The sequence below is a fragment of the Mytilus trossulus genome, chromosome 10, assembly GCF_036588685.1.
Source record: "Mytilus trossulus isolate FHL-02 chromosome 10, PNRI_Mtr1.1.1.hap1, whole genome shotgun sequence".
Lineage (NCBI taxonomy): Eukaryota > Metazoa > Mollusca > Bivalvia > Mytilida > Mytilidae > Mytilus > Mytilus trossulus.
In genome coordinates, this window is record NC_086382.1 from 44,998,561 (window position 1) to 45,015,371 (window position 16,811).

At 30.2% G+C, this 16,811-nt stretch overlaps 1 protein-coding gene across 3 annotated transcripts in view; it reads right to left on the minus strand.

Moving 5' to 3' along the window:
* The window catches only part of LOC134687438 (uncharacterized), a 71,928-nt gene that overhangs the window by 35,599 nt on the left and 19,518 nt on the right, over positions 1-16,811 (minus strand). Inside the window, exon 1 of one of the 3 annotated variants that reach the window (XM_063547735.1) lies at positions 7,999-8,155. The exons of the other annotated variants lie outside the window; for them this stretch is intronic. Within the exon in view, the coding sequence (XP_063403805.1) occupies positions 7,999-8,010 (12 nt within the window). The 5' untranslated portion in view covers positions 8,011-8,155. Of the gene's footprint in view, positions 1-7,998; positions 8,156-16,811 lie in introns of those variants that run through there. 3 annotated transcript variants of the gene reach the window in all.

The following is a 16,811-nucleotide window of genomic DNA, read 5'->3' on the forward strand; positions in this document are numbered from 1 at the left end:
AAGAAAAACCTGCACTGTGATTGGACAATTCCTATCCAAGTCCATTCAAGTTTCAAGAAAAATAGGATGATATTCTATTCCATCTAAGTCTGTAAACATTATTTGACAATATTACCACTATAAAAAAAACTTTTGAAAACTTTACCAAGAAAACTTGTACAAGAAAACTTTGATATTGACAAGGGTCTTAGTTTTGATTGTGTTTTGCTTAATTCCAGTGGCCAATATCATTCATATGTTCATGTCAGATGTCAGATGTTCATGTCAGATGAGAACAATGGTTTCCTGTTTTCCAAAAATAGGGATAACAGAGGAGGCAGTTAACATTATATTTTGAGGGAAGATGACAAAACTTTAAATAGACATCAGGCTATTAGAATGGTGATAACCATGTTTTCCTTACATTTATGAGTGTCATTGTTAAAGCAGTGAAGGGCCATATCTCCATGAAGACATCAGAATGGTGGAAACCATGTTTTCCTTACATTTATGAGTGTCATTGTTAAAGCAGTGAAGGGCCATAACTCCATGAAGACATTAGAATGGTGATAACCATGTTTTCCTTACATTTATGAGTGTCATTGTTAAAGCAGTGAAGGGCCATAACTCCATAGACATCAGAATGGTGGAAACCATGTTTTCCTTACATTTATGAGTGTCATTGTTAAAGCAGTGAAGGGCCATAACTCCATGAAGACATCAGAATGGTGATAACCATGTTTTCCTTACATTTATGAGTGTCATTGTTAAAGCAGTGAAGGGCCATAACTCCATGAAGACATCAGAATGGTGGAAACCATGTTTTCCTTACATTTATGAGTGTCATTGTTAATGCAGTGAAGGGCCATAACATTAAAAGCAACCTTTGTTTTGATTAGATAAACAATATACATCAAAATTGGAAAAGTATTATTTAAATGGGAGTGAAGATATTTAAATGAGTTGAAAATATATATTATAATTGAATAAACAAGATTGTCTTTCACATTTTTCTGAATACAGTCAGTAAAAAGCTATTTAATAAGTGAATAGCATGTTCCTTGTCTACACTTCATAATAACCCTTTGTCTAAGGAGGAAGTTAATTCTATACCAATCTTTACATCCTGTTAGCGTTTCACAAGAAATAGTTATTCTATGAAATGTATAACAATGTACATTTTGAAGAAATCTAAATTATACGATAGTATAACAGGAACCAAATTTGTAAAACTTGAAAAGATGTTTGTCTTAGTGCCAGTCTTCAGTTATCACTACACAATTCGCCGTTTCAGAATCTAATGCATCCTGGGTAATATTTTCAAAAGCCTACACCAAAGCGTTTTGATTGGTTTAAAACGCTATAAACAATGGAAATTCAACCAATGAGGTCACATTATTTTCACTTAGGGGTACGAACAATGAAATTACCCATGATGCTCTAGATTCTGATTCTAGATTCCCAATTGGGGGAAAAGAACATACATATTTTGATATCCCAAACTCAGTAACTATTTCTTTACAGTATCAACAAAGTTAATCGGTATCAATTAAAAGGGGGCTTGTCTTGACAGAATAATTGTTAATTCTACAACAGCAAAAAGAACACCAAAATCATAAAAATGAAAAGGCTTTTTTCATGCCCTATCATTGTGTAAAGCCTTTCAATAGAAATGTAACAGCATAACTATGAGTGTAAGACAGAGGATACACACAGCCCCACATTAGTTTATAACCATAGGCATCAGGGGAAGATTAAGCCATTCTAAAACGGTGGTTCCAAGCACTGAACCCCCCCCCCCCCCTCCCCCCACATGTACAATATCTTTACTGGCTCATACCACTACCAATAGAAATTTTAATGTAAATTATAATGATGAGGTATAATTGCAAATGAGACAATGACAGATAACAAATGATGTAGAAGGTTCACGATTTATACTAGGTCATCTTACAAAACTTATGGAAATTTCTGCAGTTAGATTTCCAATGAATGGAAATACCACTACACTTCATTGTATATAAGTCTAATGAATGATTCAAATATAGTATAAAATGGTACAGTAATAGCCAATTGACCAATAAAAACAAAATAAACCAGATCCTTTCTAATGCACTCTCAATGTATCTTTGAATCCAGTGAATACAAAACTTTTTTTTGTTTTACACTAGAAAATCTCTTCTACATTAGTGATTTCCTTTCATTGCATGTTGATTTTGTCTGATGCACTTTCACCACATGCCAATTTTCTCAGTTAGCATGTTAGGTTCCTTTTTTTTTTTTATTAATTAGCAGTAAAATAAAAGTACATTGGAACAGTCAACTGTCAACAGTTAATTTATTTGTACTTTTGAATCAAGATAAGCAAAAATTTGACACTTGATTAAAAACTTTGACTCAGGAATTGATTCAAGAGTAAACAAATTGTAATTAGTCTTTCCAAATTACATGCTACCAGCAATGTCGATGTAGATTTCAGGTTATTATTTTTTGAACTACATGTAGCTTAATTTAAATGTAAATGGTTTGCATGTTAAAGAGAGATTATAATCAAATCTTATTTTCATCCTTAAAACAGAATGTAAATGAGAGAGCTCACAAAAGGTATATAAAAGAGAGGAAGAAGGTACCAAAAGGATATACAAACTCAGAAGTTGAAGATTAGCTGACAAGGCTGTGATCTGCCATTGCAATAAAAAACAAACAGCAGTGTACAAAACACAGTTGGTCAAATTCCATTAGTTTTAGGACCACAAAAATACTGGGCATATGTCAGCAAAAAATTCTTTTGTCATTATGTTTGTTATATCAAAATAACATATCTGTCTTAAACTATTAAGAGTGTTGAACTCTTCTCTCTGTTTTCTAGACCAACATGTGTCTGAAATTCAGATAATTTGTAAACTTTAACCAAAATCTCTATTTTTACCCTCATAATTTGGGGTGTAAAAATCTTAATTATATAAGAAATATTTCTATTTCACTTTCTTACATGTCTATTTATCAACTTAATGTACTTTGAAACAATGGACTTAATATTTGGGACCAAAAAAGGCCCTTAATGAACATGCTATGAGCAAACCGTATGATTAACAATGAAGTTCTAAGGATGAACGGTTCTTAGTCTAGAGCTGGTTGCAAAGGCATTGTGAGGAGGATGCCTATTGGAAACACATGATTTTTTTTTAGTACTGTATTTCAAACTTGTATGACATCAGTAGAATACATCTTTGGTTTACTGTAACTGATGAGAACATGAGAAATCATCAATTTTTTACAAAGTTGTGTATTAAGCTTCAATAGTAACTACTATAAACTCATTAAATCGGTCACTAGTGAAATGATTTGATCAAAACTTGTCTGTCCCAATAAATATTGCTCATATTGAGTTAATCAATATGAACACTTATTCAAATTCCAATTTCTTTTGAAAGTTGTTTCAAGACAATGACCTTTTGAACTTTATAGGATTCTTATAGACTGACAACTGGTAATAAGTTGAAACATGTATTATTTTTTCGTAAATATTTGCATTTCCAAAGCACTTTCTACTTCTTTTTACAAAATTTAAATTGAGAAAAAGTGGATTAATCTCATTTATTGTTCTTTGAGACTTTTAAATTACATAGTATTATAACCTTTATAATTCAGTCTTTAGATAGTGTATTTAAGTTGAAGGACTTCTATATAGAATGAATACTATTCATACAATATATTAAATTTCATGCGGTAGAGGTTACTATAATCTTAGTAAATCATGTATAACTTGTGAAGATATTACATACATTAATTACTTTCTCAAGAGAAAAAGGTATGTTGTTCAATAGAAAAGATATAGTTTTGCAAAGCTAGCAGACCAAAATATTGCATAACTAGACATTATATTATAGGGTTATTGCATTTATATTGAGGCTCAGAGCAGTATATAATAGTGCTCGATATATTATTTTACTGGAAATCTCTTATGGAGAAATAAGTATAGATTGTCAAGTTTTCTACTCATTGATATCCAAAAATATCAGCTGTGAGCCACAATGTGAACCTTTTTGGTGAGTGAGCGCATCGAACCAGCTAAAAACCTTCACATTGTGTCAAGCAGCTGATATTTTACAATGTCTCTACAAAGAAAATCAGATCACGGGCAGATCCAGCCATTTTTAAAGGGGGAGGGGGTCCTAACCCAGGACAAAAGGGGGAGGGTCCAATTACATGTCCCCATTCAAATGGATTGATCGTTCAAAAAAAGGGGGGGTTCCAACCCCAGGAACCTCCCCCTCTGGATCCGCACCTGAAGATAATTTGTATATCATTCTATCACTGGACATGTCCCCTTCCTAAGACACTTTTCAGCTTGACAAGAGCAAGCTAGAAAAAGTCTACTTCTTACATTGTGACATGGCTGATAACTTCAGTTACTACGTTTCAAACGTTTGGTATTATTTTAATTTTCAATTTTTAATTAAAATATTTTAGAATTTCTACACTACAAATGTATATCACATCTCTTTCCAGATAAGGGTGTAGGGACTTGCATTGTAGCAAATGCCTATGCCATTGTATCATGTGATTTCACTTGTACAGACATATTCAGTAAATAAGAAAACATCTGATATAAATTTGCACTCAGATTTTTATGACTTGCAGTGTTGCAGTCTCTGAAGTTATAAGCCATTCGATTTATCAGGGGTAATCTGTAGAAAAGACCATGTAGTCTTAAGCTAATTCTAGACAGTCCTAGATGATAGGATTATTATAATTCTGTAAATTTTCAAAACTCAAGCATATAAGAATATAAATACATGTATGCAGTCAGACATTGCCTTCACAGACACATCCTGATTGCAAATGAATTGTGCAACATTTTAATTCTGTGGTTGTCATTTCAAAATTTGTCAAATGATTTCATCACCAGCCTGAAGCTCCTCAGTCTGAGGCGTTTCAAGAGGCGGACACCACATCTCTCTATTATATCTCTTACCTCTCAAAAAACATTCATATCATATTTTTTCCAACCATTATAACAAATATTGTGCCAAAATGAAGTCCTTGTACATTTTATAACCATATTGATTTTGTATGTATTGTGACTTTTAAAAAGTCTTAAGAAATTGGTAAAGATTAAAGTTGATATATAACAACATACAGACTGACAACAAAGACATTTCAGTCAAAATTTGATAAATGGTTTATTCTGCATTTTCAATAAGACCTTGCACAGAACTGTCAGTTTTACCTTAAGAAAATAATTTACCTTGGTTTTTATAAAATCCAAATCAGATATAATTATTTGCAAATCAATATATGTACAAAGAAAGCTATAAATATACTTGATCTTCAACATAAACAAAGATATGACTCAATACACATTCCCGATCAATTGTCAAAACTTTTGTTTATATTCTGCAAACAAAGAAAAGAATATTTGTTATTTATTTTAATATAATTTTGCAAAATTAGTTTAAAAAAGATCAATGACTTAAAAACAGCTGATCTTACCAGGTTTAGTTAGAGTTACTTATCCTTTTGAATTATTAAGTACTATTAAGGAAAGGTCCAGTTTTTAAAAGTCACATTGCATACACCTTTATGCATAATTGAATAAGCTTTAATCCTGTCCTTTTTGGTCACATGATTTTTACCCCCAGGAATCTAATTTTATGTAGTTCATTATAGTATGTCATCTTTCCCTAGCAACCAGATGTAAACAAACTACAAACGTACAGGTGAATCAGAAAATTCATACATGAAATATTATCCAAGTCAGATGTAAACAAATATTTATTTCACAAGTATATGGTCCATGCAGGAGTTTGACTTGTATATCTTCAATACAAGAAAGACAACAAAGGAATTTATCATTGTGAAAAAAATTACAACCAAAATTTGTCTTTCATGGAGATTAAATTGGCTTATACATGGATTAAAAAACCCTATTATTCAATTTCTATCCATTAATTTAATTTTTATCAATTTTTTAATACACATTTTGAAACGTGTCATGTTTTGTTGAAATATTATATAGATATTTAAATATCTGCTAATGATATGTCATTTAATATGACAAAATATTTCACGGGTGAACATCTCGGCCATTCTCAAGGACGAGGACTAAAAACTACTTACATGAACTTATTATTGAGACATTAAATAATTATGCTTTTCCAACATTTAATATCAAGTTGATGTGTTTTCAAGTTCTTGTTTCAACAGTAACTTATGGAGAAGGACATTTCCACACAGAAATATTTTTTTGTGTATGTAAAAATATAGCTTAGTCAGAAAACATATCAATAAATAATCCTACATACAACTCTTTTTTTCTTGTAAATACGTAATTTTTTCAAAGAAAATGTTGTTTTTCTCCCATTTTCAGAAAAGTATTAATAAATTGGGGTAAATATGCTTGATTAGCTCGTAACTATCCCCAAATATCAGTTGAAAAATGAAAATATCACTTTTATAAAAAAAATTTGTCGGAAGTGCTTTTCTTGATATATCTTCATCACTTCAAGCTGAAATTTGAAATCCAAGGATGCATTATTTAAGAACCGAATCAGATTAAGAGCTCAATTACCAAAACAGAACTGAAAAATAGACAAATCCATTTAAGAAGACAGATTGAGATTTTTTATTGCAAATGTACCCTTGAATGTTTATAACTGAGATGTCATAAACATTGCTTCCTTTGTACAATGAAGCAGAGAGATCAAATAAAGATCTTTCACCAGAATCATTGACCTTGAGCAAAATATAAAAGAATACCTTGAGATTTAAACAGTAAATAATGATTATCTAAAATTTCAGCAAAGATTGAGCTCCAAGCAAGACCTGTATTTATGAGAAAGGATGCTTATTAATATTTTAATGTAAACATTTCTTTTTAAATGGAACAAATAGAATGAAGAAAACCTAATAATTGATGACCTTGACAAAGAAATTTTCACTGCATATACATACAGAAGTTTTAACAACCTTGACTGGCAGCTGGCTATACAGCCCTTGCATGGTCGGTTTATTGCATGGCAAACAAGACAAGACAAAACCATGTAGTATAGCAAACAATTGCAAGTTTCAGTAATTCTGTAAAGCATTTTCAATATATTTTATTACAAAGTCAATCATAATGTCAGTAATTTTATAGTAATTTATTCATAGATTTTCTATAGAATTTATGACCAAGTTTAAATTACCTTTGATGAAATCTCAACTGATATACAAAGTCCTCCTCTTTATCACCATATAAATATCAATTAGTCTAAACACTGGATAAATATCAGGTGTCAGAACCCATCAAAATAATCCATAATCAAACAAAGACTTCCAATTTCTGTTTTTGTATCAATTTACTATCTACGTTTTTTTCCTGATCATAATGTGATGTAAGGTGAATTGATCTCCATAATTTGTCATTCAGTTTAACCACATGGCACTTTTTTCCCTCTTACCTGTATTATTATACTTTTTCTGCTGTTAGAATTGACAAATGGACATTCAGAAATAACTATCTAAATCTGTCCAACTTGTCTAAAAATTCAATCTTTATAAAATCTAGTTAAATGGGCAATAAAATTTTGAAATATTATTTGGATTAAACATTTTTATTTAAAAGTAAAAATATAATATGAATGTGTCCGAGAACTTAAATGCCCATGCTCAAGCTTTGAAAGTGGGAGGGGCAGATGGAAAGACAAAATAGCGGAAAGATGAACAGTGAAGGGTATCACTAATAAACCCCTACCACCTACGACAGGCATACAAAAATATAAAAATACCTATGACCACATTGAAGGTTTCATTTAAGTTGTAAAAATGTTCATCAAATTAAATTTCCAAACAATTGTTAAAAAATCCTATCTTGTCAATTGACATAATTTCAAATCAATTTAAATCAAATAGTATCACATCTATCAAAATTTATACTATTAAGTTTGTTTTTTCAAAGGGAAAATATATCAAAATTGAGAAAAAAAAGGTAATGAACTTCAAAATTTAACCCTTGAAAAAAAGAAGATATCTTACCTTAATATGCATTGCAACTAGATTGCAGCATGCACTTCTAACTTCTAATGTCGAACAAAAATCTGTTAATACATCTAAACTGATATAACTCCCCTGCAATAAACACTGTGTGTTTTCCCTTTAATACCTTCTAATTGTAGAAGATATTCTGCTCAGCAGGTGATTATATTGTACCTGGATAATTATACCTACGTGGGGGAGCTTGAGCCAGGTATCTCAGGTAAGCAGTCAACCTGTAATCAAGGGTCTAATGACCAATCAATGGTCTGACGATCAATACCCGTAACGTAAATGTTGATTTCATCGATGGTTATCATTTGATCTCAATTAATAGATGCAATCACTTTCTAACTTTGTTCTTTTTATAACTTATACATGCATTTAGCATTTTGTGCAACAAGAAATCACTGCAACTTTGACATTGAGCTATCGATTTCTGATCACATGTAAAAATCTGGTAATTCCATGAAGATATTTACCTTTTTATATTTCAGGTATAAAGACGTCAGAAACACAAGATGCCAGGATGGAGTATTGATCTATTAGAACACAGACTTAATTGTTGTTATTAATATGTAATTGTACAATGAAATCTGGGTCTCCAGAAAAATAAGTCGGTTATTAAATCACTTTACAATAATATTTATACGAAAACAAAAATGTTTTCTTATATTGTCTCACGTCAACAATTCAAATATGATATTGGTTAGTTCATAAATGAAGTACTCTGTCAAAAGTCAATCCTTCTGCATTGGTAGTTTGGCAAAAAATGACACTCACAGTAGGCCATAATATGTATCCACACATTTAAATTTTTGCTAAGAACATGGTAATAACTTAAAGCATAAATCCTGATCTTCACTGTATAGCTTTTTTTCTCTTGACCTTTGTTACAGTGTTGGTCACTGCTCAAATGAGCTTTCAAACAGTCCATGAAAATAGTTTTTTCCCAAGAAAAATTGAACTTTGATGAAAGGAGCATCAAAACTATCCATGAGGTCTAACCTTTGCTGTGAAATTCAACATTTCTTAATAAAGGAATCTTATAACCATCCATTGTCTCTAACATTTGCTAGGAAATAAAATATTGAAATAAAACACTGCTGAGGTTAAAATTTTGCTACAAGTATGAGCATAGCATATCCAAGAGTTAACTTAGTAATTTGTAAAGAGATCATGAAATTAGCTATCCATAAGAAGAGGAAAGAACCTACTGACAACATTGGAACACTTGTTACTGAACCTACCATAACAAGATTAACTGTCATTAGAACAGGAATTAATTACTGACAGCATTGGAACACTTGTTACTGAACCCAACATAACAAGATAAACTGTCATAAGAACAGGAACGAATTACTGACAACATTGGAACACTTGTACCTGAACCTACCATAACAAGATAAACTGTCATAAGAACAGGAACCAAATTACTGACAACATTGGAACATTTGTAACTGAACCCAACATAACAAGATAAACTGTCATAAGAATAGGAACGAATTACTGACAACATTGGAACACTTGTTACTGAACCTACCATAACAAGATTAACTGTCATAAGAACATGAATTAATTACTGACAACATTGGAACAATTGTAACTGAACCTAATATAACAAGATAAACTGTCATAAGAACAGGAACGAATAACTGACAACATTGGAACACTTGTTACTGAACCTAATATAATAAGATAAACTGCCATAAGAACAGGAATTAATTACTGACAACATTGGAACACTTGTTACTGAACCTAATATAATAAGATTAACTGCCATAAGAACATGAAAGAATTACTGACAACATTGGAATACTTGTTACTGAACCTAATATAACAAGATAAACTGTCATAAAAACATGAAAGAATTACTGACAGCATTGGAACACTTGTTACTGAACCTAATATAATAAGAGCAACTGTCATAAGAACAGGAACGAATTACTGACAACATTGGAACACTTGTAACTGAACCTACCATGAAGATACAATTAATTAAGCTTGTTTTATGAAGAAAAGGGTTATTCATGATCAACATGGCTATAATCTATTTGTTATTTACAAATTTAATTCTGTAATTAGATACGTTTAACCTAAGTTGTTTCCCATTGTCAATAGTGGACTGGTTCTTAATGGAAAAAAATATGCTGACCATGCAAAGCATGATAAGTTTATAGTGATATATAGGCATTTTAACAAATTTTAAAAGACAATAATTATTATTATCAAAAGTATTAAGTCTAACAAAAGATTGGATGTAATTAAGGGATTTCAAAAGCTTAAAGATTAACACATATTAGGCACAGATAAATTTGATCTTTCCACTAGCTCTCATTGTCAATGAAAATGTAACTTCAGGAAAAATTAATCTAACTATGGATCTCTAATTAGAGAGAGAATTACAGAATTTCTTTACAAGAATTATACAGAATTAGCAAAAAGACTATGGCCGAGTGGTCTTAGAAATCGATCTACTATATCACTAGCCTGTATTCACTAAGGTCGTGTGTTCAAATCTAGTAAGAGCAAGTCCAATAGACTCTAAACTAAATTGAATAAGATTTTCAGTTTTCATCCACCAATAAAAACTGACATGAAATATCAATACTGGAAAGTGGCAATTAAACACCAATCAATCAATCAATCAATCAATCAAAAGACTATTGGTGCTTAAAATCTCTTTTGAACTCATATGAACAACGACCATAGTATACCTATACAAAAATGCTCTATCTGTACTCAATTAAATTAGATATATTCTGTATTTGATTCACATAGGCTTAAAAAGATTGATACAATTTAATTTTAATTTTAATTTAACACCTGAATAAATCCCCTGTGAACAGCCTGAGATGACAAACTCAAGGAGACTGTCTGGGGTTTCTAGTTCTTATTTACATTTTAATATAGGTTGCAGAGTTTTAATTGAGTGCACCTTTAGTAACTAAGTCTATGAACATTATGTACAAAGAAGAATTAGTAGAAATTGAGTTACCTAATTTAAATCATGACTTTTATTTACCTTGATATGACTGACTCTTGATTTATTGTTCTTTTTTAAGGAAGAAAAGATGTTTAAATATCCTTATATAAAGTAACAAAGGGCTGTTAAGCTCTCTATTATATAATGGTTAACCTGTGAAAGTTTTCTATGTGGGAGACAAATAAGTTTTATGGTTTAGCGAAAAGTCGTGTTTTTTATCATGTACTCACAAAGGATATTTTTTCACACAGCAAAGGTTATAAATATTCTATTTTTTTTTTTTATAATATCCAATAAGACAGCAAAATCAACTATTAAATAGCAAGAATTAAAGGTTAATCAGTTTATGAAAGCAAATTGACATCACTTTTTAACATCCATATCTTAATTATGTTTGGGGTTTAAAAGCGCCACAATATACATTCTTTTAACTCCTCAGTTTTGTGAGAATACACATTTACAAATATAGAGAAATCATATCATTTCTGTATAAGAAATTATCAAAATTATATCCAAACTTCCTTTCTGAACATTTTATGAAATATAACAGCAATAAACAAGCAGAAAGTTCAGTTAAATTATACTCTCCATAAAAAACATTTTGAACTGTCAGCTACTGCTAACAAATGATAACTTACTATACATACTAAACAGGAAGTTATTGAGCTTTGGATGTTAAAAAACATCACACAGAATAGCATGCCAACACAAAGCTTGATTTCATACAGAAAGCTCGGATGTGTAATTCCTTAGAAAACTGTGACAATTTTTTTTTATAACTGACAAATAAAACATTGAAAGTAGGGGTATAAAATGTCTATGAAACTACCATAACTTAAGTGATTCAAAATAAAAACTCAAAACTGACTCTTTTCTACTATCAAATGAGTAAATGAAATTTCCTTCTGAAAACCCCTTCTAAACTGAGGTCAAGGTCAAATAACACTTTACATGGATATATGATTAAAAACACAAGACCTAATATGGCAATCACAGGGTTGACAAAAAAGGAATAAACCAATGAAAATAATCTTTTTCAATTAATTTTAGGCTGAGCAAAGATAACATTTATTAATTAATATAATGCAACAGACCATAAAAGTCATATGCATATCAAATTACCTTATTTTAAAAAGTACTATTGCACTTACATGCACTAAATAGCTAAATATTACATATTAAAAATATTCTTTTGGTTAGTACCAAGTCATCATCTAAAATCTAGTTAAGAAAAATTAGGTCATTAGAAATTGCTAAACCACCAAGGTCTTACTTCTGCTGCGCTTGATAAAGAGCGGGAACGAGATATCTGTGAAAATGACCGACTCTTGGAGAGAAATGATCTTCTTGGCATCATCTGTTTTATCTAGAAAATCCCAAAGTACATTTCTAATAGTTTTTTCCAGTTTTATTGCAAATCTGTATCATTTATGTTTATTGATAAATATTAAAGTAAGTCAATCGGTGGCATAACAAATGTCAACATAATAGCTTTAATAGTTATCAATGGCATATTTAGAATAATTAGAATAATTTTCAATATAACATAAAAATCTAATCATACAAATTGATTTTTTTCAAATAAGATAAAAAATTATCAACCTCTTCAATTACATCTGACATTTCAAATGAAAATGTCAATAAGTAATTACTGTAGAGCGACATCAATACAAATAGAACAAACTATGTTATATAGGTAAAAGAATAACTATATACAAATTTGTAAAGGGTTCAAAACTGTGTCCCACTTGTGATTGCAGCTGCCAGTGTAAAAGAGTAAAGTTGATTCTAAAATTAAAAAGTGAGTCCAGGCCACTTATCAGGAAAATATCATTTTTTTTGGTAAATCAAACTTTTCTCTTCTGATGCTATTTTTATGATCTTGATGATAAGCTTCTGTCTAAGTTTCATTACAATTCAAGAAGATCTACAATTTCCTCATGTCATAAAAAATTTAATCACAGTTTGTATAAAATGTTTATTTCCATGAACTCAGTCTAATAGTCTAATAATTAGAAAAATACTGAAAAAAATCTCTTCATTTGACTTCTGAATCAGAATTATGAAGACGAAACGCACGTCTGGCGTACTAAAGTATAATCATGGTACCTTTGATAAATATAATCAGACATTGTCATTAACAAATATTTATATATTCTGTGAAGGTTTTGACAAAGTAATTTGACTTCTGAATCAGAGATTGTCAGTTACAAATATTCATATATTCTATAAAGGTTTTGACAAAGTAATTTGACTTCTGAATCAGACATTGTCAGAAACAATTATTCATTTATTCTGTGAAGGTTTTGACAAAGTAATTTGACTTCTGAATCAGAGATTGTCAGTTACAAATATTCATATATTCTATAAAGGTTTTGACAAAGTAATTTGACTTCTGAATCAGAGATTGTCAGTTACAAATATTCATATATTCTATAAAGGTTTTGACAAAGTAATTTGACTTCTGAATCAGAGATTGTCAGTTACAAATATTCATATATTCTTTAAAGGTTTTGACAAAGTAATTTGACTTCTGAATCAGAGATTGTCAGTTACAAATATTCATATATTCTATAAAGGTTTTGACAAAGTAATTTGACTTCTGAATCAGAGATTGTCAGTTACAAATATTCATATATTCTTTAAAGGTTTTGACAAAGTAATTTGACTTCTGAATCAGAGATTGTCAGTTACAAATATTCATATATTCTTTAAAGGTTTTGACAAAGTAATTTGACTTCTGAATCAGAGATTGTCAGTTACAAATATTCATATATTCTGTGAAGGTTTTGACAAAGTAATTTGACTTCTGAATCAGAGATTGTCAGTTACAAATATTCATATATTCTATAAAGGTTTTGACAAAGTAATTTGACTTCTGAATCAGACATTGTCAGTAACAATTATTCATTTATTCTGTGAAGGTTTTGACAAAGTAATTTGACTTCTGAATCAGAGATTGTCAGTTACAAATATTCATATATTCTATAAAGGTTTTGACAAAGTAATTTGACTTCTGAATCAGAGATTGTCAGTTACAAATATTCATATATTCTATAAAGGTTTTGACAAAGTAATTTGACTTCTGAATCAGAGATTGTCAGTTACAAATATTCATATATTCTTTAAAGGTTTTGACAAAGTAATTTGACTTCTGAATCAGAGATTGTCAGTTACAAATATTCATATATTCTATAAAGGTTTTGACAAAGTAATTTGACTTCTGAATCAGAGATTGTCAGTTACAAATATTCATATATTCTATAAAGGTTTTGACAAAGTAATTTGACTTCTGAATCAGAGATTGTCAGTTACAAAAATTCATATATTCTGTGAAGGTTTTGACAAAGTAATTTGACTTCTGAATCAGAGATTGTCAGTTACAAATATTCATATATTCTGTGAAGGTTTTGACAAAGTAATTTGCATTTTATTTAACACTAGATTGTATCCACATAGGAACTTCAAAACAAAAAGTCCCTTTATATCAGAAAATGTAGAAAAATGAAGAAAAATAAATCTTGAAAATAAAGCTTCAAAAAACAAAATTTCTTGAAGATTTGACAAAATAATTGATGTCTGAAAAACCCACAACCACAGAGAAAACTTAAATGTAGGATTGCTACAGCACAATTGTCACAAGCTCAACATTTTTCATGTAGTATAACAATATGCTAGGATAAGGGAGATAAGCCAGGTTAATACTTAACAGCATTAGATATTCATCTTGTTGTAATATTATCTATCATTCCTTCAGTAATTTAGCAAGTAATGACATTAAAATATACAAAGTTTTTATACTTGTCTGTCAGAGTGATATTTATGTGTGTTATTTATCTTACTCTTCCTTAAATAGAAAGTATTGAACTGAATTGGATGATTAAATATTTTCCTTATACTATGCTTCTCTTTAGATAAACAACTAACAACTTTCCTCTAGCAATGGGCTGACACTTTGAATCAGTTGAAATGTTAAATAAATTCAAACTGCAACATGAAAAAGTTTTTTGGTCAATTTTTGTTGTTAGAGGCTTCTGGATAAAAGCAGCAATATCATATATCTAACAGGACATATCAATCAGAACAAAATGATTTAAAATTGCTCTAACAATTTGGATAATAATCATTTGCACAATAAAGAACAATAATTAGAAAGCAATGACCCGTTTGATAAAGGCAATTAACTATATTGCATTACTATGTGTCAACAGTGCAATGCCTCTACAACAGCAGACAAATTAAGATAAAAGACATAGTTCTTCCAGGTATTCAAACAATTAAATATTGATACGGATGAGCATTTTTTGCAATTCATTTTTAATCTCTTGTTTTGCAGTGAAAAAAAGGTTACCAACTGGGAATCTTATTAATAACTTTGTACTTTGATATGGGTTCTTTAATTGACAGAGCATCTGTTAAAGTGTGGAACAACAGCAGATGTCCTATATTCTTTATAAATGTATAGCAACCTATTTTATTATAAATAGCATACATTTTCTAAAACTGAATTTTGGCAGGTATAAAAAGAGTGTGAATATGAACAATTAATTTGATGAGCATTGTCTAGTATAACCACTTCTTTTTTTTCCATTTTTTTTTTTCAAGCAAATACATGAGGCCACACTTAAAAATATTTTGGTTTGCCCAAACCCTACCCAAAGGTTGAGACAGTGGGTAGGTAGGAAGGCTTCTTTTTTTAAATTTTTTTAAAGAAATTGAATTCCAAGTATCAGATGTTTATAAGTCTTTATGCCTATTTGATTAAAAAAAAACTTCTTCAAATCAGGACAATAAAAGAATTTGAGTAGGCAGCGTTTTTCTAGGTAGATAGCGTTTGGGCAAACAAACCTATTATTTATTATGGCCCGAGAAGAACAAGAGATAACTGATTAGACATACTAGTGATTTTACTGCTAATGTCAGTCAGTTGTAAACCAGATAAACACGAGACACAATATAAAAAAGAATATGTCAATAGTATACTGATGTCCCAATAAGTGGACCATGTAATTGGACTAAAAAAACTCATAAATTGAAAAAGATCATATCATAGGGAACATGTGTACTAAGTTTCTAGTTGATAAGACTTAAACTTAATCAAAAACTACCTTGACCAAAAACTTTTAACTTCAAGCAGGACAGATGGAAGGACGGACGGAAGAATCCATGGACGGATGCACAGACCTAAATATTTAATGCCCCTAGGTAGGGTACAAAAAGATGTGTTATATCCACTACTAATTTACAAGTCACTCGACTAGGTAAATCTTAGCTGTCTAACAACCCATGAGAAAATCAAAATGATCTACTTTTTAGCACAGAGTCCCACTGATTCATCCTTGCATCAAGTTTTATGAATGCAGTTTAAGGTAGATAGGGTGTCTTCCTCCATCTTGGACTTGGAAATACCAAAAAACAAGCAAATTTTGAGAGTAGTAGGAAATTTATGTGTAAGAACTTTCATTTCAATATAGAAAATGACATGATTTATCATATTTGAGGTTGTATTTTACAAAAAAACAGAAGAAGTTTGTTTGATTATTTTTTTCCCACGTTTGCCATATAAGGGAGGCAACTTAAATACAAGGGAAGATAATTCAGATACAGGTATTTTTACAATAGAATGTGTAAGGAATTTACCTATTTTAATATGTAGCAAGAAAATGGATAATTTCTACATCACTTTATGAGAAAAAGACTGAAATGGGAGACAGATTATCAGTCAAGGAAGCATAAAATATCAGTCACTGTATCCATTGTTTTTTGGAGGAAGTTATATTCTCAAAGATGTATTCTTACATGAAGTTATATAATTCCACTTTGAAATCAG